Source organism: Crotalus tigris, unplaced genomic scaffold (assembly GCF_016545835.1).
Source record: "Crotalus tigris isolate CLP2741 ecotype Arizona unplaced genomic scaffold, ASM1654583v1 scf7180000024119.3904262, whole genome shotgun sequence".
In the NCBI taxonomy this organism is placed as follows: Eukaryota; Metazoa; Chordata; class Lepidosauria; order Squamata; family Viperidae; genus Crotalus; species Crotalus tigris.
The window spans coordinates 3,505,901-3,533,815 of NW_024100396.1; the positions used below are offsets into that span (position 1 = coordinate 3,505,901).

The 27,915-nt window shown below is 37.1% G+C and overlaps 1 protein-coding gene across 5 annotated transcripts; it reads right to left on the minus strand.

Annotated features, from left to right (window-relative positions):
• RNF182 (ring finger protein 182) lies at positions 1 to 26,453 on the minus strand. Of its 5 annotated transcripts, XM_039322702.1 has the most exons (4): positions 25,842 to 26,453; positions 23,023 to 23,079; positions 21,321 to 21,437; positions 1 to 2,943 (listed from the first exon to the last, which is right to left on the minus strand). In XM_039322702.1, the coding sequence occupies exon 4, from the start codon at positions 2,741 to 2,743 to the stop codon at positions 2,003 to 2,005; it is 741 nt and encodes a 246-aa protein (XP_039178636.1). In that variant the 5' UTR covers positions 2,744 to 2,943; positions 21,321 to 21,437; positions 23,023 to 23,079; positions 25,842 to 26,453; the 3' UTR covers positions 1 to 2,002. The 5 variants fall into 5 exon arrangements, with proteins under 5 accessions (XP_039178636.1, XP_039178635.1, XP_039178634.1 ...); XM_039322701.1 differs by lacking the exon at positions 23,023 to 23,079; XM_039322700.1 differs by lacking the exons at positions 21,321 to 21,437; positions 23,023 to 23,079.
• Between the last annotated feature and the right edge of the window lie 1,462 nt (positions 26,454 to 27,915).

The following is a 27,915-nucleotide window of genomic DNA, read 5'->3' on the forward strand; positions in this document are numbered from 1 at the left end:
TTTATGTTTAATTTCATCTTGCACGAAGAATCAATTTATTATGAAATAGTACAACTGGAACAATCTGAATATGAATTCTCTACAAATATATAAATCCTCATGACATGTATACACATAAACAAATTATACAGATGTCACCGACAGTATAAAACATTTTCTCTTGAATGGTTTTTTTGTTTCATATTGGAGTCATGGATGATACTTTGTGGTTTACTGGTGCTAAGCCGAGGCATTTCATCTGACTACACATGCATTGCTACAAACACATTAGTAGTACTAATATATCATGTTTTTAATGCTGTTAGCACTTGGCAAAATTAACATTTCTTTAGGTTTTGGGGTGTGTTGCTTTGTAAAATATTATCAGTTGAGATAAAAGCACTTTAACAACCAGTGATTTCAACAGAACAGTTAAGACCAAGCTATATCCTGACATTTTCCCACACTAATGTAATGCTGTGTCAACATTACCAATGTTTTATATTACAGTTAAGAGTTTCTGATAGAAAAATGGAATTGGTCTTCTTTCCTGGTACTATATTATCTTCTTTGCATTCTTTTTTGCTTTTTCTCATTCTACTACATACTGCATATGATCCCTAATGCTCCTTTTGTATTTTAAAGTCCCTTAAAATCATCTAAATATTAGTAACATTTAGTTTATTTAAAGTAGAACAAAACAGCAAATTATCATTATACAGTTAAACTCACATTATTACAGTCCTATTACATTCTCCATCCTAAATGTTAAAATTTGATTCTACCTGCAAATTGAAACCACATTTTTGCTAATGACACTTAGTACATTATTTGGTTTGATATGTGCTGAGTAAACCATGAATTCTGTTAAGATAGTCAATATGGAAATCCACCCTATGTTTTCTGAAAAACCCTGGCTGAAATCTTCAAAGTGTGCTCCTCCTTCTTTGCCTCCATCTGTACTTTCTTCTTCTTCTTATACCTCAACCTTACACCTTATATTACAACAAAAAGAGCCTTTCTCCACTGGGTCAGCAAAAAACCTATTTTAACATCAAATCTGCTGAGTTATTATCATTCCAACATTGTCCAAGGACAATCTCAAACTTTATAAAATCTATTAGGCTTTTTCACCTTACTACCTTGGAGGAAATCAATTGCAATGCTTGAAGAAGAGGCAGTACTGCAAGGCAAAGTGTTGGAATGGGGGCAAATATTGCTATTTTTACACTGGCGCAGTTTCAAAGATTCTCTGATTCATGTCAGGTGGTCATGGTAGAAAAAAAATGTGCCATGTTTGTGCCACAGTTGAGTGCAAGTAGGGAAAGGCCAAAGGCTTTCCATCCATATGGTCCCAACTGGAAAGAAAAATACATAAGCTACGCATACAATGAAGAATGACTCAATTCTCTTTTCCTGCAAACAGAATTGGGATTTGGGATATCTCCAGTTCTCTTTGTGGACTGCAGAAACCTGAACCCCGTGCTCAGAAACCTATTCATCCACATGGAAACATATGTATTTCCAATGAAATGTCCAAGTGCTCTAGTTAGTAAACCTCTGTTATGATTTCAAGGGAGCTATTGCAGGAGAGGGCTTCAGCTCATAACATTCCAAAGAACATTACTCAAACACCAGTGGAAATAACACACAGTTTAATGTAATAGATATTTCATCTGAAATGGCTTCAGAAAGGCCAGTTGTATTCCTAAATGAATAAATTATTTCAAAGAAAGCACTATTGTAATGTAGCATCAGGCACCTAGTTAAGAAGTTATTCTGGTCTCGTCTTCTTTCTATTGCTTAGTCTATTAAAAGATATTATTCGTTGATAAACAGGATAGAGCAGAATAAAGCCATTCATTTACTCTTAAAAGTAATAAAAAGGACCACAAAATTGGTCAGTATTCTTATTCAATGGATAAACGTAACAAGAATATGAAAGAGAAGTATGTAGTAAGTTACCTATGCTACATCTATGGCCGTTTCATACGCTTCGTTGCTTATTTCATTGCAATTGCTGTTAAGAAGAAGCCATACATTCCAAAAACTCATGACATATACATTGGCAAAAGCCATAAACCATGAGAATAACAAGACTCGAGGGAACTAGGCTGACAAATACTACCCCAAGAGTGACTTTCTTTGATACCAGTAAGTAGATCCCTAAAGGCAAAGAACTAAAATACAGCAAGCCTAGCAACCAAACTAGGACTCGAATGGAAGTCTGGAAGAGCAAGGAAGTACAGTTCCACACTGTCCAGTGGTGGGGTACCGATGCCACAGAATCAAAACTTGTAGGCCTATAGAATTCCACAACCGGGGTGGAGTTCAGTGTTGGGGGGTTCTCTCTTTGTACTTCCATGATGGTAATAACCAGACAGTTGGAGGAGGTGTGGGAAGGACTCACGAGGGATGCCAACCTTTTGGGAGTCAACAAAAGTTCTGTAGGATTGTCAGGTAGGCACTTCTTTACCTTTCCTCCATAAGCCAAATTGACAAGGATGTTGTTATCGTCTGGAAGACTACTCACCTCGTCATCAGGCAGGCATGTTTCAAACCTACAGAAAGGACAAACGATGACTCCCTGAGGAGATTCCCCAAAGTCTATGATTTTGCAAAGGCATTTGGCACATACTCTGTGGCAACACTCCAGGACTTTAGGTTTTCTCTGTCTCAAGTTATAGCGGTTGTAACAGATTTTGCATTCAAGCTCGTCTGAGCCCTGAGACTCCACATTATCTTCTGCCAATAGACTTGTCATTTCTTTTTAATATGCCTTAGACTTCTGGAGAAGGATGTCAGCCAAGCCGTTATCTTCTTTTTAAAAAATAATATCTGAAATAATATGATTATCACATCACTTATATCCACCCAGGAAAAAGGAAGCAGTAATAGTGCTCATTCATATTTATCTGCTTTATTCTTCAATGTCTTTTGTGTTTTAAATGTAAGATGAAATTTCTGCGGAGATAAAAAAAAGAGGCATAATTAATGTAAAATACATCTTTATTCAAAAACTCACAAACAGTCATTGAAATACTTTGTTCTGCAATCTTATAATTCAATACTGATGATTTTGAGAGCTACAGTCTCAACACATAAGATAGGGAGAATTGGGAAAAGCTATTGTACACAGATAAAACAAATCTTATTCTGAAAAACATAATACAAAGGAATGTACTAATACTTATCTTGCATATGGACTACAGTTATAACTTCTTAAAATTATAAAGTTATAATGAACAGCTAGAAGGGAACCATTTCAGGGAGAAAAAGAATCAGATACAGCAGAATCAGGAATAGCGACTTTTCTTTTCTTTTGTTACATTCCAAAGGAACAACAATTCCCCTTAAAAAATTAGAGTTTAAAAATCTTCTATCCTGTTTCTTCAACATGATTATTCTGTAGCATAAATATCTATGCCACAGAACATTTATTTTATTTATTAGATTTATAAGCTACCTGATTCCATTCTGTAGCCTTGTATGCTTCATGTTTTAGCAACACCCTATCTATTTGTTTTATTTTATTTCTAGACTATTTAAAATACTTCAGACGTTTTCTGCAAGATGTACAGAGAGTCATCAGTTCTCATGAAAAGGAAACTACAGAGATCTTAGTTACAGAAATATGTTCTTTTGAAAGGCATGTGAGAACACCATATTTGGCAGGGGAACAGATTTTACATGATTTCACATTTATTTAAACGTGAAGGATTTCACCTTTATCAAAAGAAGCAAACTTGAAGGATTGAGGGGCCCCAGCAAATTGTCCCTTGGTGTATCCTTTGCTACACTAGTTCATCTGATAATGTTGTTGGTAATCTATGCCCAACCAATGTGAGCCTCTTGTTGCTTTATGCATGTTCACATACAATTATTATAATATCGGCAGGTATGTTTTCAATTTATTTCCAAATAGACCCCAAAATAGAATTTACTTTTCCCTTAATAGTTGCCTATTAGATATTTGTAGTTGAAATATCCACTGTAATCCCAATGTTCCTTTTCTATTCTGCCACTGTGTCACAGCATGCATATCACCTAGTCACCTAAACACACATGCATTTATCCTTTAGTGGATAGAAGCTGAGAGAAGGAGAGATAACCTATATTTTCACAATTAGTAGTTTTCCCGTAGGAAAACTGTTACTGGCAAGGGGGAAGAGACAGCTGAAAATTTAAAGACAAGCTTTTGGAAGGATGGCAATGAGGAGTGAAATGCCAAACCAAAACAGATTTTAGGTAGTCTTGGCTGTTCAAGTCTTTATGGGTTCCAAAACCTGGATGAAACATTCTTGAAGGAAATCTGGATAAAGATCCAAAAACTATTGAAGAAAGAAGAGGAAGCGAGAGACAGATCTTCCCAGTGTAGATGGCTTCTGTGGAGGCAGAAGAAAGTCAGAATGCTGTATAAGCCTGCCAGCCAGCAAAATTAACTCCTTAACTCTAAGTAGGAAGTAGGAATACAGAAATAGCATTGTGCATATGAGTGAACATGTGGGCTGCACACATGTCCAACCAGAGATGGTTAACTTTAATATGCATGGCCAGAGGCATATAAATCAAGCTGTTGTTTTATAGCCTTGCCAGCATTTTGCTATGGTTTGTCAGAAACAGAGAGATGCAGGAAAGTAGGGAAAAGTGAAATAGCTGTCTGAAATGCTTTGTATGCATGAAATCAAAACTAAGACCTTGCTTTGCTTTGCTACCGTAATACAAGGGCAGAGAAAAATTCACAAGAAGGTGTTTTGTGAAGTGGACCCAGATCCATGAGCCCACAAAGCTTTCATTACTGTCACAATCGGTTCTGATTTTACCAATGATATTGTTTTGTTTTATACAGTTGTTATATCTCTTTTTGCAATCAGTATGTACCCGTTTGAGCTAACTATGCAAAATAATTTGACATCATCAATGTACTTGTCCACAGTCACTCCTAAGACCCATTTATTAACAAATTGAAAAGCTAAATTGAGATAAATAATGATGGTAAGAAACAAACTAAAAACAAAACAGCACTATTTATTTAGCTCCTCTGCAATCTCTTTATCCTCATTTATTGGCACGTTTATTTCCCTTGATATCAGCAGATCAGCGATCTTTGTAGTAGGCTACTTGAGTTTTCTTGAAGTGGCACTTAAGCTTAAGTAACAAAACTCTCTGGCTTTCATTAACATTATAACATTAAGTCCATTAATTTAACACTGTTCTTACTGACACAACTGTAATTTGTAAAGAAAAAAAATGAGATAGTGATGTAAAGATCGCAAGAATCAAAGCATCAGCGAACAGGGCAACTGGATATTGGGGTTTACGATTTAATGTACTATTGGAAAAGAGAATCTGGAAAATCTTTTGAGATTTTGTGATGTGACAAAGCTAAGGTTAATGTAGATTTCAAAACTCCTTATGCCAGATGGGCTATTTTTAGAGTATGAAATAAATATAAACTTAGGTTGTGCCTGAAAACACTTTTCTGATTTGCAGTGCAAGAAACATCTTATAGAAGAGAAATAATTAAACACAAATGGTTAACTTACTACAATGAACTAGAATTTTCTCAGGAGGATTGTAAAATAAAATCAGAGAAGATTTAATAAACTAAGGATATATTTGTCAATGGTTTTCTTGTATACAACCATCAGACAGGATTAAAGCGGATAAAAGATTTTATGGTTTTGAACAATGCAACATGGAGCTTGAAACAGAAAGCTGTACTAATAATGAACAAAATGTATAAACTTTATTGAAATTTGAGACAGAAGAAGAATGTATGATAAAATGAATGTGTGATAAATGAGATGCCTACGTGACTACTTCATTCAACGACCACAATTCTGGCATTCTAGACTGTGGTGGTTAGGTGATCTCCCAGGTTAAGCAGACAGAGTAAAAGAGCAGCCCAACCGGGAGGCAGCCCATTTGCTCTCACATTTTCCCAGCCTACCCAATTTTTTTAGCTCCTTTCCATGCACAGAACAGAAACCCTTTGTGAAGCTGAAATCCTGAAGATTTCAGCTGCAGAAACAGAGCTGAAATCTTCAGGATTTTAGCTTTGTTCCTGCAGCCCCACAAAAGATTTCTTCTCTCTGTGCTTGAAGAGGGAGAAAAATCCTTTGGCAGGCTGCAGGAATAGAGATGAAATTCTGAAGATTTCAGCTCTGTTCCTGCAACCCCACAAAGGATTTCCTTCCTTCCTTCCTTCCCTCCACTTGCAAATTTCCTTGCTGACTTCCTCATTGACTTTCTAGGGAAGCCAGCAAAGGAGATTGCAAATGGCGACCACGTGATTGTAGACGAGTATTTGTCTACCAGTCATAAAAGAAAGCCAGTTGTCAAGTAAGGAAATGGCAGCCAGCACAATGTTTTACAATGCAAGAAGCACCCTTTCCCAGGCCACTGTAACTTTGAACAGCTGTTAAACGACTGCTTGTAAATTGAGGACTAGCTGTACCTACAAAGGAGGAATGGTTGGTGAAGATTATAGATCTTGCAGAGATGATTAAATTAACTTCTTTGATTAGATTAGCAATTAGGTTGCTACAGAAACTAGCAATATTATAAGTAATACTTATATTACTTATAGTAAGTACAAAGCAAAAAGCATTTGAAGTGTTCTGAGAAGTACTAGAGGCAATAGAAAATCTAACGGTAGAACAGCACTAATTTGATATACTCCAAGCTTGCCTCATAGAAAACATTTTCCACCAGATATTCTGTGACAAATAATGGTAAGGCAACTGAAATTCTGAATACAGAATTCTGTGACCTGATTATGTGTGGCAAATTAAACAAATTTCAGCTGGTTTGAGGGCTTGGATGAAGTAATACATGAAGTATCGCAATATATAAGCAGAATGATGATGTATATAAAACTAGTATACTTCTGTAGAAATAAAATATTTTATTTTAGCCTGTTTCTGAGAAACAAACTTTGGATCACCCTCTTTCCTTCTTAGATTTTATATTCTTAGAAGTGTGTCAGGTTTACAATTGCAATCCAAATTATGCTGCCCAGTGACTTTATATGCAGATCTGGATTAATTCAGAGTTCAATTAATATTAGATCATATGCTGTTTTCTATAGATGTATCAGCTTATCTGTTCAGGAATCACATTTTAAAAATGGCTCTTTATCAGAAATCAGAGCAAAGATCGAACTCACATGCTACAGTTTTCATTCTTTGGAAGCTGATGACAATCCTTCCATTGATTTTGTTACACTATCAGAAAACAGTAGAAATATATCTTACTTATGTTTATGACAGGATTTGGATATGGAATGACAACTAAGCTCTTTGTAATAGGCCATATAAGGGTTATAAGCATGTGTGGAAATATGATAAACTCATAATACTTTGTTTGAAACAAAAAAGAGAAATCAATGGGAAACCGATACTTGTTTGTGCAGCTTTTACCTATCCTTATCTCAAATACCGTATTGTGTACAGCAGATCTTAATACAAAATGACCAATCTTTTGAAAATTGCATCAGATGAATAAGTAGTATGATTATTTTTTGGAGTTTCTACCTGAAGAAACCTATTATAAATAATCACAAAGGCTACTGAAAATAAACAAGAAAGTGTTGCATCACAAGTCCTAGGATTGCTGGATTCTAGCTATGATCAAATTAATGTTGAGGTATGGTGTTTCAGAAAGATTTGTATTAAATGCTTAATCTTTGCATTTTCTTTAGTACAGCAATGTTTTGAAAGGATTTCCTTTTGACCCAATCAAAAACCTTTGTTATTAGACATAGCAGTCTTAATAGTTCAAGTGAAAGCTTGCTGTTTCCAGGGCTTTCCCAGGGTGTCAAACTGCCAGCCTGCGGGCTGGACGTGTCATCCAGAAGCCGCGCCCACCCCATTGCCGGCAATGGCAAAACTGTCCCAATACGTTGTGCGATGTCACATGACGTCACGAGTTCGATATGTCTATTCTAGACAGTAGTTTGTTTATTTGTGTTAGAAGCATCACAATGAAAATAAGGCATACTATATGACATAAAATTTAAAATATAAAATACAAGATTAAAATATGTACAAATCTAGATAGTATTAATAAATACACTAAAGCAGGAGGAATGACAATAAAACCAAAGTTGAGGACCCCTGCGTTAGAGCATCTCTGACACCCGGCCTCCGTTTCAAGACTTGTGATGGAGGAAATTTCACTACGGTATTTCAGGTAGCCGCCTGCTCTATCGGCCAGCAACTTGTACATTCAGGAGGTTCTTTCTGATATCTGGCCTAAACCTATTTTGATTATTTTCCATTATCTTAACAATTATCTTCTCAAGCAATAAACAAGTCCTCTCCCTCTTCCGAATGATAGTCCCATAGGTATTTGAAGACTGCTCACATTTCTGCAATTTATTGTACCTGTTATTGCTCTCTAAATAATGTCATCACTTGATCCTTGCACAAGTGTCACATTTCTTTTCTGTTCAGTTACAGCTGCCTGATTTTATACATGAGCCTGGGGGAAAAAAATACTACTTCTTCAAGGGTTCAATTCACAAGGAACTTCTTAAAGCAGTGGCATTTGCCCTTCAGTCTGGAAAGAGGGAAGCTGATGCAGAAACCTCAAAAGATTAGGAACTGAGGACAGGAAGAAATTCTTGAATTGGTGCATTTGTATTGCAAAATGTCCTGTCTTAAGTCACTACGCAGCTGTTTCTTGCCAAATGAGGAATCTTAATGAGGCCCTGGCCACAAAAATGCTGGTTACAGGCAAAAATCTAAAGGAGAAATTGTTTTGTCAAATATCAAAGTAAAAGTTCATAACTTTGTGATGATATATGTTATGCGATGATTTCCTAAAATGAGTTAATGTATATTTTGTATCCATCCATATAATGATTTTATTGGGTTAATGAAAAAAATGCAACTTTTAATAAACAAATGTCTGTACAACTTTATGAAATAAAACTGTCATTGGAAATAAATAGATTTGCAATGGGAAGGACGGTCAGACTACTTTTTGCATAATTATAGAAATCTGGATTTCACTTCAAAGACGGTCGCTCTCATTCACCAGAGTCCATAAAAAAAGAAAAAGGTATTTCCTCTTAATCTGCTCTTAAATTGCTGCAGTTTGCAAAACACCAGCAGCTTGTAAATTGCTTATGGCATTTTCTCTCCCAGGGCAATCAGATTGAGATAACAATCCCTGCCCTCTTCCCTTCCTCCTTCCATTTCATTGTGATTCTCTCTGCTGATTGAGCATCAGGTCAGATGGTCAGCAGTTTGCATAAAAGCCTCATGCCCTCCAGGCATTATTATTCCTCCAATCAACCATGAAAGGGTTGAAAGGTAAATGCAGTGTGTTAAAAAGAAGAATACTGTGATTTCATAGAAGCCTCTAGAACAGAGGTCCCCAACCTTTTGGGCACCAGTGACTGGTTCTGTGGAGAGAGGTTTTTCCGAGGACCGGAGGATGCGTAGTTTTATGTGCTGCCTTCATCCTGCGGATGGGGCTTTGCTTGTTTGTGTGGACCAATTGCTGGCATGCTGTGGCCCGGTACTGGTCCACAGCCCAGGGGTTGGGGACCCCTACTCTAGAACCTTAGCACTGATTTGGCATCCAATTAGTGAACCTCTTCAGAAAGGAGATGAAATGTGTGTGATAGGTCAATATACTTATTTTGAATTTAACTCAGTAACTAACTGGCAGCCAGAGTGGTGCCTTCAAAACCACATCCTAATTCATATTATAATACAATATGACAATAGGTATAATATGAATTAGGTTGTTCCATTCAGCCACCTAATTTTGGTACCGATAATCCCCAGCTTACAACCATTCAGTGACCATTCAAAGTTACAACTGCACTGACTTATGACCATTTTTCACACTTAACAGCAGCTGAAGCATCCCCATAGTCACATGATCAAAATTCAGATGCTTGGCAACTGGTTCATATTTGTGATGTTGCAGTATCCCGGATTTTGCAATCTTCTGACAAACAGAGTCAATGGGGAAGCCAGATTCACTTAATAACCATGTTACTAATTTAACAAGAGCAATGAATCACTTACGAACTGTGACAAGAAAGATCATAAAATGGGGCGAAACTCAACAACTGTTTCGCATAGCAGCAGAAACGTTGGGCTCAATTGTTCTCGTAACTCAAGGACTACCTGTATTTGGCACTACTGCAATTTCTCAACCAAAGAAATTGCAAGTTTCTCAAGGAAAATCCCTCATAGAAGACACTGCAGTAAGTTATCAGGTTATCCTTCTCCAGGAACAGTTGTAGGTAGTGCATCAAGTGGAGTTGAATTCATGCACCCCTTGTAATAGAAGCCATTTTGCTTTCAAATGATGGCTACAAGAGCATGCCCAAGATACATCTACTTCTTCGGGGAGTATGCAAATCCACCAATAGCAGCTAGTCCTTCTAATTCCCAGCTACCCACCTATGCACAGTGACTAAATCTGAACCTGGGATTCAGGTTCACCTTATTAACTTCTCCTGATTCAGATAATATACCCAGAAATATATCACCAACCTATTAATTACCTCTCTTTCTCCTGACTTAGATAACACGCAGAAAAATGTCACCCACGTATTAATGACACTTGATTTCCAAAGTTGCCCCAACAGTTTCATAGAGATAGATGGTATCAGAGAGGGGTGCAGATGATTTGTTCCTTTAACCACACTCATTGTACGATGAGCATACAGAAGGAAGTTAATAGGTGGGGAAACACTGGGTTTTCAAACTGCTGCAGTGCTGATGAACAAATGAATGGAATGCTGCAGCTGTGGATCAACAGCATAAAAGCCTCAGTGTTCACTGGGTGGGGGAAGCCTACTTATGAGCACTAAGATGCTGCACTGAATGAGCACTAAATAAAGAAGCCTCCTTTCAAAAGAACAGGTTGGTCATAGCACACTGGATGAGGAAAGACTACCAAAGCAGGCATCTCCCCCAGCGTACTCAAACAAGATGCCAGTGGCAATAAATAAATAAATAAAAATCCTTGTCAGCCTGAAGATAAGGGCTTTTCCTTCCTTATTTCATTTTCAGTTCATTTAACCTAGCATCTGATGTAAATAGAACACTGATGCTGGGCTACTGAATTTCCCTGTTATTATTTTTCCCATTGGTAACTCTATTAATGCCTAGGCCCTAGGCCAGGGGTAGGCAACCTTGGCTCTTTTATGACTCGTGGACTTCAACTCCCAGAATTCCTGAGCCAGCATGGCATGGCTGGCTCAGGAATTCTGGGAGTTGAAGTCCACAAGTCATAAAAGAGCCAAGGTTGCCTACCCCTGCCCTAAGCAGTGTTGTGCTTAAGGTGTTGGACTAGCACCAGGGACAGCCAATTCAAGTCCACCCTGGATGATTTTAAGGAAAAACATTCTTTCTCAGCTCAACTAATCTCACTGGTTTATTGGTGTGAGGAAAAATGGAGGGATACTATACATATCAACTTGAACTCCGGAAGGAAAGATGGGATATAGATATAGTCAGCATTTGTCCCTTTTGGGGACACGGTCTCTTAGCTCCTAGTACAAATAATTCCTGACTCAGAAATAGCATGGGGAACAGAATGAAATCTTGTGGAACACTACAATCCAACGCTGTTGGGCTGAGGCCTTGTCAGCCAAAGATACATCTCATCTATGTACATCGTAGAGTGGAACTATTGTACAACTCTACTATCAACTCCCAAACCCTACAGTATTGGCCCAGAATGATTCCATACTCAATGCTATCAAAAGCCATTGAACTATGAAAGAGATTCATCAAAATCACATTCCCCTTTTGACTCTCCCTTTAAACAGAATCTACTAGAACTGCATAAGCTTATTGCCTTCTTATCTAATTCTGATTGGCCTTATGGAAAAAGCCAGGGTTAAGTAGGCCTTTGATCAGACGCAGAACAATTTTATATTGATCTGCTCTTACTGAAAAATTACATTTGAAAGTTTTTTTTTAAAAAAAAAAATATTTCCATTTATCTATATTAAGAACAATGCATACATGAAATGTTGCATCATGGTTAAGGTGGGGAAATAGAGAAAAGGAGCTTACTGTTAAAACAGGTAGAGGAAACACATATCACAAGCCTTGTTTCTCTTTTTTTCTTTGTGAGATTAGAAAAGCTTATGCTAGAATTGCAGCCATTTATTTTGAATTAATTACTCAAAAACAAACCACTATCCAATCTAGGTAACAAAACTATCTTTGTAACAAAATAATTTATGTGAATTAAAGAGAGTGTCTCAAACCAGAGATTTTAACAAAACAGTAGAGTTACATAATATTTTGGATTGGAGGTACAAACATGTCAGCAACATCTTAAAATGGCTGCACATTTCCTGAAACAGAACTGAAACTCCGCACAGTACAAATAGACCATTTATTGATGTACAAATATGAAGACAATATAAAATGTGCAGAGTTTTCATTCCATAGGCTTCACTGCTCTTATGAAGTTTTTTATTTCGCAGTGAAACAGAAGCAACTGGTATGTGAACACGACAAGATTATTGTCTTATTTTATCGTTAGAACTTGAAGGATTCAATATTTTAGAATAGATGACTGATTTTTAATCAAGTTCTAACTAACATTTTGATGATATGATTACTTTTCCTGATTTACTGATTTTCATTTGTTACTTTTGATTGTTAGGATATTTTTTTTTTTTGAGATTTTATTAGTAGTGTTTACTTAATAGATCAATGTATTTGTTTACTAATTGTTTTTAATATGTTACAGTCTAAGCTTTGTTAAAAATGGTTGAATATGATATTTACTCATTATTATGATCCGGATGGTTGCTTGTTTGTTGAAATATGTGATTGTACCTATCCTTATTTTACCCTAATTCCTTATTTCCTTCCCCTCCCCCTTTCCTTCTACCCCTCCCTTTACCATACCTGTATTGTTCCTATTTTTCCTCACCTATATAAACTTAATAAATTTTTGTTAAAAAAAAAGATTGTCTTATTTTATAATGCTTCAGTACTGTGATATGAAACAGCTGTATCATGAAAAAGATACTATTTTGGTTTATAATAAAGATTATAATATTTATAATATTTATTGGCCAAGTGTTTATAATTTAATAAAAATGCTCTAAAATATTATAGATGAACAAACCAACTGAAAGGACACTTTGCAAAGTGGCCCTTCACAGAGCATGGTTTTTTTTTTTTCCCAGGGGCAGTGTTATCTATGCATGTTCAGTACCAGCCCTGTGTGTGACAACTAGTAACAAATTTGAAACGATGTAATTGCTTTAATGCAGGGGTGTCAAACTCAATTTCATTGAGGGCTGCATCAGCATTGCTGTTGTCCTCGGGGGGGGGGAGGTATGTGTGGCCAGGGTGGGCGTGGCCTACTGGGTGGGTGTGGCTGGGGCAGGTGTGGCCTACTGGGTGGGCATGGCCAGCTCTTCATAGTTCGCATCAAGGGTGCCTGTGGGGGCCTGGGCAGGAGTGGGACAGATCTGAGGGTCTCTGGCATAAGGCAAGGGCCATTTGCTGGCCACTTCCAGGTGATGGTGCATTTCTTCATTCCTCAGGGATGACCCAGGGGCCGGTCCCTTGCTGTTTCCAGATGGCCTTGTGGAGCTAAGACTGAATGTGTTTCAGCATAGATAGCCACCACAAAATTGTACATTGGCTCCCGCCCGGCCTGGGCCAGGGCCAAGGCAGCAGAAGCCATTCCCTCACTGTTTCCAGAATGGCTTCGCGGGCCACATGAAACCGCATCGTGGGCTGCATCCGGCCCCCGGGCCTTGTGTTTGACATGTCTGCTTTAATGCTTCAAAAAGAATTACTTTGCTTACATTAATATATTTTGCAAAATGTTCCTGTCAAAGGTTTTACCCAGCCTCCAAACATAAAAAAGCTAAGGATACACTAATAAATGCCTCAGTGTACATTATACACAAAACACAAGTTTTGATTCAAATTCTGATTTGAAGGATTGGAAAACAGCTGATTTGGAGACCCTTACCCTTTTAGTTGAGTCTTGATCCCTATCCTAACCTAGGATTTGCTAAATCCTAATTTAGCAAATAAATGTAACTATTTTATTTATGTAGCCAATTTATTGGTTGATTCCCTTGCTGAAGCAACTTTAAACTATGTAGAACACAGATGTCAAATTTGCCACGTCATGTGACGTGTCACAACTCTTTTTGCATTGCTGGCAATGGGGTGGGCGTGGCTTTGGTATGATGAGACCGGCCCACGGGCCGGCAGTTTTACACCCCTGATGCAGAATGATAAAAGAGCAATTTAAAGCTTGCTAAACATAGTCAACAACAGAATTGGATGGCATTTTCAGTAACAGTACTTCCTTAGGAGACACCAGAATATCAAAATGATTAAGAAATAAACGCATTAAAAGTGTAGCTTAAAAATGTTTTTAAATAAAAGCGTTTCTAAATAAAATACACAAACTTTCATGGCAGAATTGAATTAAATGCCCTGGCACCAATGATCCTTCTTTAATGTTCTTTCAATTTTTATTTCAATAACCTCAGATAATTTTGTGTAAGAGCTGTTTTTCCAGTTTGTAGATTTCCTGAAAAAGTAATGTAACCCTTCTCTCTTTCTGTGCTCAACTGTCATGCACACAGTCATAACCTTAGCTAAGAAAATTATACAAATTGAGACAGCATGATATCAGTGGTTACATTTTTGGATTGGTACCAAAGAACAAGCTAATTCATAGATTAGTTCTCTGGGAAAAAGTGAATGAGATACAGTTGTGCTATATATGCTGTCTTAAGTTCCTGAAAACACTCAATCTAATAAAATAAATCAATATTTAAATGGATACATGCAATAGGCTGACTGTGACTCTGGACTCACTTTTTCCTTGTTATTACAGGAATAGCATGAAGAAAATTCCAATCTAAGCTTGGCTTGATGTCCTAAGGAAAAGTTAAGATATAAATTTAATTTTCATAAATGTTAAAGGTGCCACAGCACCTTTGTACTGTGTAAATTAGTATCTATGTTTTCAAAGAATTGCATTAAATTGCATAGTTCTGTGAAGACTTACAGACTTTATAAGAAGATGAAAAGTTTCTACACAAACTATACATGATGTGTAAAGATAAAGGCTAATATAGAATATACTTAAAGATGGTAAAAAACTGAAGAGAGACTGAAATACTAACTTAGCTAACTTACCTAATTATTAGACTGCTAACTATGTTGAATGAGAGCCAATTTGGTATAGTAGTTAGGCATAGGCTACAATCTGGAAACCATGAATTTTAGTCATGCCTTAAGAACAAAGCCAGCTGGGCGATCTTTGGCCAGTAATTCTCTCTCAGTTCAAATTTTTGCCAAAAAACTACAGGGGCTAATCTAAGCAGTTGCTACAAGTCAACTATGACCCGAAGGCTCAAAAAGGGAAAAAAATAGATTCTAAAATATTGGGTTTCTAAACTATTAAAATGCTAAAACAGGCTGGCTGAGGAATTCTGGGAGTTGAAATCCACAAGTCATAAAAGGGCCAGGTTTGAAGAACCCTGTGTGAAAACTATGATTTTTTTTTGTTATAATACATAGATAATTCAAAACTTAACATTACATGAATTACACCATTATTAATCAACATTCATAAAATACCAAAAACCTCAAATACTGAACTAAGAATTCTACTTTAAAATAGGTCATAATTAAAACACATTGCCAATTTGCATCTACCTCATAATTTGTATTTATTTTTGCATGCAAAAAACTTAGAGAAAAAATAAATCACACGACCCCATCTATGAACATTTCATGTTCCCACTCTATATCATCATTTTCTCCATTGAGATCCTTATCACAGGTTAAGGAAAGATCTTGCTACTAAAAATGTATTGATTTAATTAATATATACCATGCTTTTTAAAGCAGCAGCTTGATAATGATAATGAGTGCAGAGCAGAATGTATCATTCTGACACAATTTTCTAATATCTCATCCATGTAATTTATAAACATGTTGAACAATACAGAGCTTAGAACAGAGTCCTGTGTAGGATCCACTTGACTGTTCCCTCCAATATGACATGGAGGATACACTGATGTATCCTTGTTGAGTATAATTGTTCCACCAGTTCTGTATCCATTTCATAAACTACTTTCTATCATCTTCTCTACTACAATCTTGGGGGAGACTTTGCCAAATGGTTTGCTGACATTCAGGGGATAGTACATCCACTCCACTCCTGTTCGGTCTATCAGGTTGGTTTGTCATGATTTATTTTTGATAAATCCATGCTAGCTTTTGCTAAGCAAAACAGTTTTTTTTCTAGTTGTTCCCAAGCTAACTAAACAATATGTTGTAAAGTTATGCCTGGTATAGACAGTCTGAAAACTAACTAGACCATAGTTAGTTGGTCTCCCCCCCCCCTATTTTTGAAGAAAAGAATAAATTTGCAATCTTTCCTTTCTCTATCACTAAGCCTATCCACCATGATTTCTCAAATAAACATTCTCTGATGGCAATTGCACACTCTTTCAAGAGCTTTGGATGTATAGGTAGTCCTTGCTTAGTGACTGCCTCAGACAATAATAGTTTGCAGTTACAACAGTGTTGAAAAAATAATCTTGTGACAAATTCCTACATATACAACCTTCTCAATGTCTCTCTCTCAGTCATCTGTTCACCATTACAGTCAATTAGTATGGTTTGTCCTGTGTCTGACACATTTTTCCAACTCTTCTTTTCCCACTCACAAAATGGAGAGATTGCCCAAACCATCTATCTCTTCCTGAGCTGTTTTTCTCTGAAGGATAGCAAGTCCCTAAAAAATGTTAACCACAAGTTAACAAGCTCAGGTCTGTCTCCTTAGTTGATTAGCAACCTGGACTGTGTTGCATATCTAAAGTTCACAAGACCCTAATCAGTTTCACACTGAAGGCTTTGTTTTGCTTTCTAAATGGCTTCAATAGGTACCTGCTTACTCTCTTGTAATCCCTTTCTCTCCCATGAATATACATTCAAATATTAATTCTCTTCTTGCTAATTAATTCAGCACTGACGTGAGCAATGTAGGGAGGAAAAGAAGATGGTGAAAATACTATTGAACAATTTTTCTACTTTTGATCTTTATTTTATGAAAATAAATGTACTTTCTTTTGACTATATGTATATGCACATATATTATGATGTACCGGCATACCACATTATGTGAAATTGTATGACATTATAAAAGTAAAAATAACTGAACATTAAATACACTGTTAGATATCTGTGCAAATTTTATTCTGAAACTGCATTTCTCCCAAATGCATATATTTTGTATTAAACTGGTTTATCTGTGAAATACTACACTCTCCTTTTATTTCATTTCTTCTTCCTAAATACTTTTTATAATGATGCATATATAAAAGTCTACATCAGAACCCATAATAGTTTATTTTCTGAAACAAAATGCATGAGTAACAATTTTAAACACTAGATGAAATATCTAGTAAATCTGCAGTCCTTTTCTAGTAGCTTTTTAATAATAGTACTTCAGTGATTCACACTCATCCAGGCACAATAACCTTTTTAATGTGATTGGTTTGTAAAGCAAGCCTAAATTTATAGCCAAACTGCCTATATATAGTCTAAATTCTATTTGCGTATACTCACGAACTACTTCGTTCATGAGTATGCAGAATACGCAAATAATATTTAGACTATATATAGGCAATTTGGCTTTAAATTTAGGCTTGCTTTACAAAACAATCATGCATACACTGAGAAAACATAATATATTACAATTCAATAAATCCTCAAGAATACCTTATAAATAATTAGTTTTGGCAAGGGTCCTGTTTTAAACACTTTTGAAAATTTAAATTAGATTTTCTTTTTTTATTATTGAAAATTTTTTAAAAGTTTTACAAATCAACCCTCACCCAATCCCTCCCAAACCCACCCCCCTCCCCCCTCCCCAAACTTCCCAGAACTGAATATAGGCTTATTTAAAATTTTAAAAAACCTTTTACAACTTATAAAATAATTAATAATAAAATATACATAACATGAACATTAAAAAAAGAAGTACTTAAAGAAGTAGAAATAAAAAAGAGAGGAAAGAGAGAGAGAAAGAAAAAGAAGAAGAAAGAAAGATAAAAAATAAAAGAAAAAAGAAAAGAAGAAAGAAAACAAAAGACGGAAAAAGAAAAGAGAAAACAATCTATACAAACTATGAAAAAGCTAAATGATATTTTTCCATATCCAAATTATATTGTATAAAATTTATCCATTTTTCCCATATAACAAAAAATTTCTCTTGAGATTGCTCCTTTAAGAAAGCCGAAATCTTTGCCATTTCCGCCAAGTAAGAAACTTTATAAAACCACTCTTGTAAAGTAGGCAAAGATTCCTTCTTCCAATATTGTCCTACTAACAGCCTTGCGGCTGTAATCAAATTTAACATCAATATAACTTCCTTAGCATCACAATCAGTAACAATACCTAATAAAAATAATTGTGGGGTAAATTTAACCCTCCTTCTAAAGATTCTTTGAATATTCCACCATATCTTAATCCAAAAAGCTTTTATATTTTTACACGACCACCAAATATGGTAATAAGTAGCGTCCAAACCACATCTCCAACATTTAGGCTGTAGATCAGGGTACATAATAGACATTTTTTGTGGATCAAGGTGCCATCTATAAAACATTTTGTAAAAATTCTCTCTTAAATTCTGCGCTTGTGTAAATTTAACATTCCTCATTTTCTTGACATGAAATTACAATGATGGGGAAAGCTTTGCCACTTTAAATTAATTTAAAATTTTTATACCATTTTAAATAGGTGTTGAAAAATGATGGTGGTGCTCTCAAAGGAAGATTTCAGAGTTTAGCCTACACCTACAAAAAATAAGTAAATAACATTGTATAGTTCATATAAACCTGCAGATATGGTGAGTACTATTGTACTATAAAACTTTTCCCAAAGAATCTTGCAAAATGGCTTTTTGCTTCTATAATGTGCTGCTTCGACTTCTACCTGCCAATCTGTTGCTTTGAATGATACAGTAAAAGAGCAGGTTATCAAACCATTTTGTGAGAAATATCAGCTTTCTTAACTAACAACTAATTACTTAAGCATACCCCAAATATCTACCCCATACTTGAGGCCTCAAGCAAAAGAACAGATTACAGGGCACCCTTGACTTATAACCAGTCACTTAGCAACTATTCAAAATTACAATGGACACCACCCCCCTCCCAAAAAGTACTTATGAACCAGTTCCAAAGTTTTGATGGCTGGATTCCCTCCCATTATTGTCTCAGGCACTTGGCAACTGGCCCACATTAATGGCTGTTTGCAGAATCCCGTGATCGTGACTTACAATGTTTCTGCTGAAAACCAGCATTTACTTTTGGTTTCTGGCAAAGATGCGTAACAAACAATGGATTCACTTAATGATCATGGAGCTTCTCTTAACAGCCACTGCAAAAAGGGCTCTAAAATTGGTTGGGTCACATGATGACCCACTTTACAACTGTCACGACTTACCCTAACTGGGCATTATAAGTCAAAGACTACCTTACGGCAAGTGTTTGAAAGGACAAAAGGTAACAAAAATCATTACAACCACTAGATGGGGGCAAAGAGCTAAACTTTCCATAACTTTTTGTTATCTAACCTTTGCTTACAATTTTGTAGGTCCCATACAGAGTGCCTATCATAAATGTATCCCTTTTGCAGATATTGCTGCAAATCCCCTGTATTGCAAGGACATTTCACATACTTGCTTCAGTCATTCCATTCAAAGAGATCTTTGCAACTTGAAATGGATTTTCCCACAGAGCTTTATCCATCTTTACAGGATCTAAACTTCATTCTCTGGGCATTCATGTGGTGCAATTTTCATTCCCCAGTCTCTGTAAAGTAGGTTGAAGCTGGCTGTATGATTATCTTTATTTCTGTCAACCTTAAATTTCTGAGACTTGGCAAGAAACAGTGCTTTCTCCAGCCAACCAATAGGAAAACACAAAAATCCAGTTGATGTCTCACCCCCGTAAGCTATGAAAGTTCCTACAGTAAGAAAAATCCCGTCATCCTATCTACATAGAGAAGGGAGGCAAAGTTTTCACTATGCACTATGTGTGTTTTCTCTGGCCATTCTGCAAACAGGTGATGGTCTGAGGGAGATAATGTCTACTTGTCAAGATGTCATTCTTCTAGATATAAACTCCATCTAAAACTGTAAGGATGGCATGTAGTTCTAGAACTTTAAATTGCAAAACACAAATTTTGTATTAAATTCTACCAAAGCCAAACCAAAAGAAGAAAATTGGTTTGGCTGCTCAAGTAGGAGGACATTATGGGAAAACAGTAAAGATACCTTATTTGGGCTCCAGAAACCCAAGTTATTGCTGGATGGCATTAAACAGTTAAGAGTTTTTTTGTATCTCTTTCATCATCCGACTCATCTGGATTTTTGCTGCCCTGATCTGCAAAAGCTCTAAAAAACAGCAGGGTAGCACTGATGTTTTCTCAGCTAAATACCATGTATGGAAAAATCTTCATTACTCTTTGTATAACATTTGTAGGAGAGCAATTAAATACATAGTCTTAGGGCTCAAACACCTGCCAGTCTGCTTCTATAATTTGTTCTATCCTGTCAGGCATGCTCTAATCTCCCTTAGAAAAAGACCAACAAGTGGGGCTGCCCTTATAATATTCATGTGAGACAAGTTAAGAAAAACAATGGGTGAATTTTCTGCTGGTTGTAAACAAGATCAAGCAGATGTTCTTTCTAACCACAGGTTTGGAATGAGGATGGGAAAGATGAGGCTTGATAGATCACTAGACCCATAGGCTTAGTCAATATCACCTGCAAAGAGGATAGGTGAATTTTTCACCTTTTCTGCTTTTCCAGAAAGACCCTCACTCACTTTTCAAACCTGAACCATACGGTAATTGAGACATCTTCTCTGTAGGTGAGCCCTCATCTACTCTGTAGGTGATCCACCAATTATCCCTTTTTCTTATTATCCCATCTTGCACATTCTCTCTTCCTATTCTTTTCTCCCTCACTTGCTGTTCTTTGTTTTCTCACTCTCATTCTTGTTCTTTGCTCTACTTTATTTTATATAGCAATGGGACGGGTTGCTGAGAGATATCGGTGTGTTGATTCCCTGTTACTCCTGCCAATCCCAATTCTGGCATTATACAGATAGTCTTCGACTTACGGCCATAATTAAGCCCAAAATTTTTGTTGTTAAGTGAGACATTTGTTAAGTGAGTTTTGTCCCATTTGACGACCTTTTTTGTCACAGTTGTTAAGTGAATCATTGCAGCTGATAAGTTAATAACCTGGTTGTTAAGTGAATCTGGCCTCCCCATTACCTTTGCTTGTCAGAAGGTTGCAAAAGGGGATCACATGACCTTGGGACACAGCAACGGTCACTAAATGAACTGTCGCAAGTCGAGGTCTAGCTGTACACGTCCCTCTTGTAACTCTCACTGCCAGAGTAGAAACAAAACACACTGATCACTTTGCAAAAGGGAATACACACAGAAGAGTCCACTTTACCTCCATGTTCATATGCACAGGCTATAAATAGCACACTTTGATGACATTACGTAAAGAACGAGAAGGTATAATTTTCTGCAAACAGCCCCCCTCCCCCCGCCTTTCTCTGTGATGTTCTGAAATAGGGGGCCTGTTATCAAAATAGGACATGCCACTGGTGTTTAGCAAGGAACAAGTGAACAATCCAAATAGCTGAATATTTTAAGATAGCAACATTTGAGGAAAGAACTTGACTTCTTGTCAAGTCAGGAAACACTTAATTGGGGAAAGCACCTTAAGATGCAGGTGTAAACACTGCATCATTAACTAAACAAACAGGCAGAAGCAGATACACTTCAGAATCTCTGTGAGGGCCACAGGAGATTTTTTCTGCAAAGCTTAGAACTAGGTCCCATTAGAGTTCCATAGCAACAGTAAAATCACAGACTCCAGGGGTCACTGGCAAGTGGTTACATGTGCTTGAAGTTGCTCTTGGCAGGGACCCAAGTCTTCAAGAGTGTGCATGTAAAATATATTTTATTTCTGCCAACTGTCTCATACTATATTTTGCTTCCTGACTTCTGTGCTTCCTTTGCTTCATCCTCATGGTCTGTATAATTCGATCAAGAGGATACAGACTGGCCTTTCAAAAGATACTAAATACGCTGACTCTTTTGCTTATGCCTTCAAAGAGATCACAGTGTACTCCCTTCCTTGCCTCTCCACACAAGAAAAGTACATCTTAAGCAATCGAGGTTCCCATAGGGCAAAGATAGCAATTATGCACTGCCATATGAGTATGTACATGCTTGGACTGTTCACTTTTATTACACATAGTTTTACATGTGTGGCATTAAATTAAAATAAAATGCAGAGTATAACATAATTATCAATACACGTCTGGGTATTATTAAAGCTTGATTATTAATGTTTTAGGAAAGGTGAAAATTTTCTTTTGGGTTTTAAAGTTAAATGTGTTCTAACTTTTCTTGCTTTCCTTACGTGGGCCATACACACTGTAAAATCCATGGCTTCTTTATACTGATATGTCACCTCTTAAAAATCCTAATCATACACTTTTGTACTAGTCTACTAACATAGGTTTCTGTCAGTTTTGCAGACAAAAAGGTACCACATTATTATATAAGCAAACAGAAGGAAATACAGTAGCCCTTTCAACAAAGAGAAACAGTGAACGAAAAATATTGTTCGATATTGTGCATATGCCATTGCACAAATCCAGTCCTGTCAAGAGTGTTTTATTCTACTTTTTTTCACTATTTCAACATTTATTGTAAGTATTTTGGAATTCAATGTTCTCAATATTTCAGCATTCATTTACTATAAATTTAATGAAAATATATTGCAATATTAAATTTATTTTTATATCTGATACAAATTCTTTACAATAGAAACAGCCTCTAGTCACATACACCTACTTGAACTTGACAGTCATTGAAGCAAAAGACCATTTCCATAGAATTATTCTTTTCAAACTCTTAAAATCAATTTATGAATGATTAATGTCATAATCACCATTGTCTTCTTAGAAATGCACGGAATTCTGAATGTTCCAACAAGCATTATCTCCAGCTGACAAGATAATTAAAAAACTGGAATCAACCTATCACTGCACCTTCACTCATTCACATTATGCTTTCTTTCCCAGCAATTATAATAAAAAAAATTACATGAAAATAAGATGCCATGACATTTCCCACTTACCTTTTTTTAAACTTGTGCAAAAATAGTGTAACATTGGATGGCTTAGCCACAAAAAAAAAAGGGAAAGATAGGAACCAGGACTTGAAATATAGCATGGTGGAAAACTGCCTGTTTCAAAGTTTTAGCACTTTATTTGTGATACTGCATTGGTACATACAAGTAGTCCTCGACTTACAATCACAATTGAGCCCAAAATTTATGTTGTTAAGTGAGAAATTTGTTAGGCGAGTTTTGCCTCATTTTATGACTTTTCTTGCCACATTTGTTAAGTGAATCACTGCAGTTGTTAAATTAGTAACACAGTTTTTAAGCGAAATCTGGTTTCCCCTTTGACTTTGCTTGTCAGAAGTTCACAAAAGGTGATCACATGACACCGGGACGCTGCAACTGTCATAAATGTGAGTCAGTTGTAAAGCATCCAAATGTAAATCACATGACCACAGGCATGCTGCAACAGTCATAAGTGTGAAAAATGGTCATAAGTCAATTATTTCAGCACCATTGTAACTTTGAACTGCTAAGCGAACTGCTGTTATGACTACCTGTATTTTGTATCAAGCAAAGCTGGAAGTTAATCAGTTCTTCCATCTAACAGAGACTGTGACATGTGATCACAAGAGTACCATTGATCTAGGAATGATCTCCGAAATCCTCATAATGTCTTGGGCTGAAGCAATTCTACTGAACACAGCAGCCCTTACTTCTGATTTATCTCTGTCTCTGTCTCTCTCCTGTATCATCTATCTGCCTGTCTGTCTATCTATCATTTATTTTTTTCATTCCTATGCTACCTTGCTAAAGAATGCTGGATTTAGGAGTTGTAATAAACAGAAACATGGCAGATTAAATGTTTATCTGTAACAGCACCTTTGTACTGTACTAGAAATAACTGAATACCTAAAAAAATTACCTATAATTATTATTAGATATAAATTCTGCTAGAAAACTGTTAGCATGCTTAAATCTGATTAAACTGCTTCTTTTAAAAACTCTGATTCTTATATTGATCCTTGTAATTTGTAATCCTTTCGATTCATTACCCTCTCTTCTTTTTTACATCTGCTATTCTTGAAAATTTTCATACAATTATTTGGAGTCAGAACATTCTTTTCCTTTTATAAATAATAATGAAGTACCTCATAAATTAAAAAGATCTGATCCAGAGAAGGAATAATTGTTACAATATTTGGTTTCCATAAACACTACTTGTTCGTAGGAATAAACAGTAGCAAAGCTAACACTTAACATTAACAGTTTTGTTAAATGCAATTAAAAGTATTTGTATTGCAAGCATGTACAAGCTTATAAATTACTTCTTTGTTATTGTCTTTGTCACTTGAAAATTTTATTTTCAAGTAGCAAAGGGCTTCCATCTTAGTTTGTCAGCATATTAAATGATATTAAAGAAAAGTGTGCTCTTAGAATAATAATTAAATGTAAATATAACAGAATGTTTCACATTAAAAATTCAAGATAATTTGAGGACCCATCAGAAGAACTGTTTGAACTGTTTTTCAATTATAATCCATTATTAAACACAATATACCATTCATATGATCAAACCATTAGGCAGATGTTCAAAAGAGGATCTACGCTATTCCTTTACAGCAAAACACTAACATTTACAGCACAAATTTTAAAATACAGACATTAAACATGTATTCAAGAGAACCAAGAAACACTGTGCCTATTACCTGTATGATCCAGGGAGAGCAAATGGAACAAATACAAACATCAGATCCTTGTAAAGTTATCTTTATACTCGTTAAGTAAATAAGCCTGTTCCCCCATCAAGCTAGAAAATGACCTTCACCAAGCAAGCAGCGAAGTACAAGGTTAGACTTATATACCGCTTCACAGCCCTCTCTAAGCGGTTTACAGAGTCAGCCTATCGCCAACAATCTGGGTCCTCATTTTACCCACCTCGAAAGGCTGGAAGGCTGAGTCAGCCTTGAGCCAGTGAGAATCGAACTCCTGGAGTGAGCAGCGAGTTAGCTTACAATACTGCATCCTAACAGCAGCTCCATTGCAATGGGTAGGGGGGCGACTTAGGGAAAAAGTGGCTCCCCCGAAATCAAAAGGGCTTCCATTCTCTTGTGTATACGTTCGGTGGCAGTCTGGCAGATTGCAATGAATCTGGTTTCAGACCAGGACAACCAATCAAAACTACTGCTATGATTTCGACCCGCTTCCATCCATGAAAAGCGAGGGGAACTTCATCAGTGGGTCCATCAAATCCCCCCCCCCACACACGGACCCCTGCAGACCTGCGCACTTTTGGCAGCTGCTGAGCCTGAACAGGAGCAGCCAAACTTTCCTCACTTCTTCTAAGGCTGCGGTTTCTTTATCTGCTTTCGCCTCACTTCACGCCACTTCGCTCCGCTGAATTGCGCCGCAGGTCAGCCGACTCGGAGACCTGGCTGGCGCGTCCTCCCTCCCTCCCCAACCCACCCTCAGCGGCCCGAAGAGAGAAGCCCGGAGGCTGCCGGAACCCGCTGAGCTCGGAAGGAGAGCCTTCTCCTCCTCCTCCTCCAAGCCCCGTTTCTCTCCCTGCAACCCGGTAGCGTAGCTGGAGAGGCGAGCGAACGGGATGCGAGCGAAGGCGCAGCCCGGCGCGCCTCGTGCCCTACCTGGCTTGCTTGCGTGCTTGCTTGGCGGGGGTTTCTGCTGGAGACGGCGCGTTCCTCCTGGCTCGCTCGCCCGGCTCTGCCGCAGCAGCCACGGCGAATGTCGGGCAGAGCGGCGGGGCTCCCTGGTTTTGTTACTATCGGGAGGAGAGCAGCCAGGATCAGTGCCGTCGCTATAGAAACTGGCTGTTCCCGCCGCCAGCGACGTCGGGGCGGAGGGGGGGGGGTAGGGGCTTTCAGCCGTTCATTGAAGAGTATTCGGGCTTCGGCTTCCCGCCCCTCCACCTGAGGCGAGCCTGTCAGGCGGACAGAGAGGGGAGAAGGCCGCTTGCCCCTCTCCTTACAGCCTCCTCACCCCTCGCCGTTATTAAGAGACCCAGCCAGGAGAGAAGGCCGACGCACGGAAGGATGATCTATTTCGATCTTGACTTCTACGGGAATAAGCAGCTTCTGTGAAAAGATGGGAGGGGAATCTTTAGAAGCCTGCCAAGGGATCGCGTGAAAACCAGCTACCCATTTCTTCGATTCGAGTCTAGATGAAAGGACGCATCCCTTTGGTTGTTCCCCTTTGGTTTCCCTGTTTTTATATATAAAAACAAATTCTCTTCTGAGGAGCCAGATGGTGTGAAGTCAATCTATTTTACTGAAGTATTTATAAGGCACATTGAAGAGCAGAAGCCTGTGGAAGATTTTACACCGTACAATCAATACCACCATCACCATCACTGAAAAATTCAGTTAGCGGCTAAAATAGTGTTTCCCAACCTTGACAATTTTAAGGCATGTGGACTTCAACTCCCAGAATTCCATAGCCAGCAATGCTGGCTGTGGAATTCTGGGAGTTGAAGTCCACATGCCTTAAAATTGTCAAAGTTGAGAAACACTGGGCTAAAATATTTAGTTCAAACAACCCACTTGCGGCCTAACGTTTCTCTTCATTTATTTATTAAATAAAGAATAAATAGTCTCTTCATTTATTTAAGGAAAAAATATTCTACATCTCTAGGGATGTAAACTGACCTTGTGATTCATCCATACAATAGTGAATAGTGTTTGGGTTGCTATCTGGTTTATTCTAAACAAATATATTGAGCATTATTATCATAAATTCTAATTTTATTAAGCCCCCCCTGAGGCATGAATGAAGAAGGAATGAGAACATTTACCAAGATTGGGCAAGATTGAGGTCATGAAGTTGCAAGCAAAGGAATACAGAAATGGGAACAGCTGGAAAACTGAAGGAAGAACCCATAGGAAAGCTCCAGGCAGCTATGTAGATAAGTGGAGAAGGTCTTGTTTGTATTTAAAGATTGTGCTAAAAGTTACAAAACAATAGAGCAGCTGGATAAATCCCAAGAACTGCTAAGATGAGCAACACTGGGAAAATCTTTTAAGGCTACTCTGACCTCTGAGATAATCCAGCATATCCTTACAGAGAAACTCCTCTGCTATAAGGAGTCAGTATTTGCAGTAAATCCTATTTTAAATAAAAATTGAGTTCTCCCAAACTTCGGTATTGGTCTCATACTATACCCAACAATATAATTTCTAGGTACAGCTTTTGTTAAGTAGGCATTTTTGTTTACCTAAGGAGATAACAGACCTATACAGTATTCCCATAGCCTCCTTTATTTTTGTTTTTAATATTCATAGACATACTTAATACTCATATGCATCTATTATTATTTATGGAATCAAAGTATTCATTCAATGCCATATAAAAATGAAACTGCAATATGTATCCATTTTACAACAAATTCATAGAGTGGACCTTTATACTTGTTGAAGTATTTCTACAGAATTTTTCAGTAATGTTTGACAATAATTGCAATAATAATTACAGTTATTAGGATTGGAATTCCTTAGAAGGGAATTCTAATACATCAGATATCATTGTACCAGAATTAATGTGACCAGATTTCCACCTTTTTTTAAAAAATAGAGTCATAAAATCCATCACTGAGCAAAATGCAAGTGATCTTTGAAGTGATCTATAAAAGTTCTGTCAAGATTGAAGTTTGAGATGTATTCAAAGTAATCTATGCTTTTATCTGTATATTCCAAACACCTTTGCCAC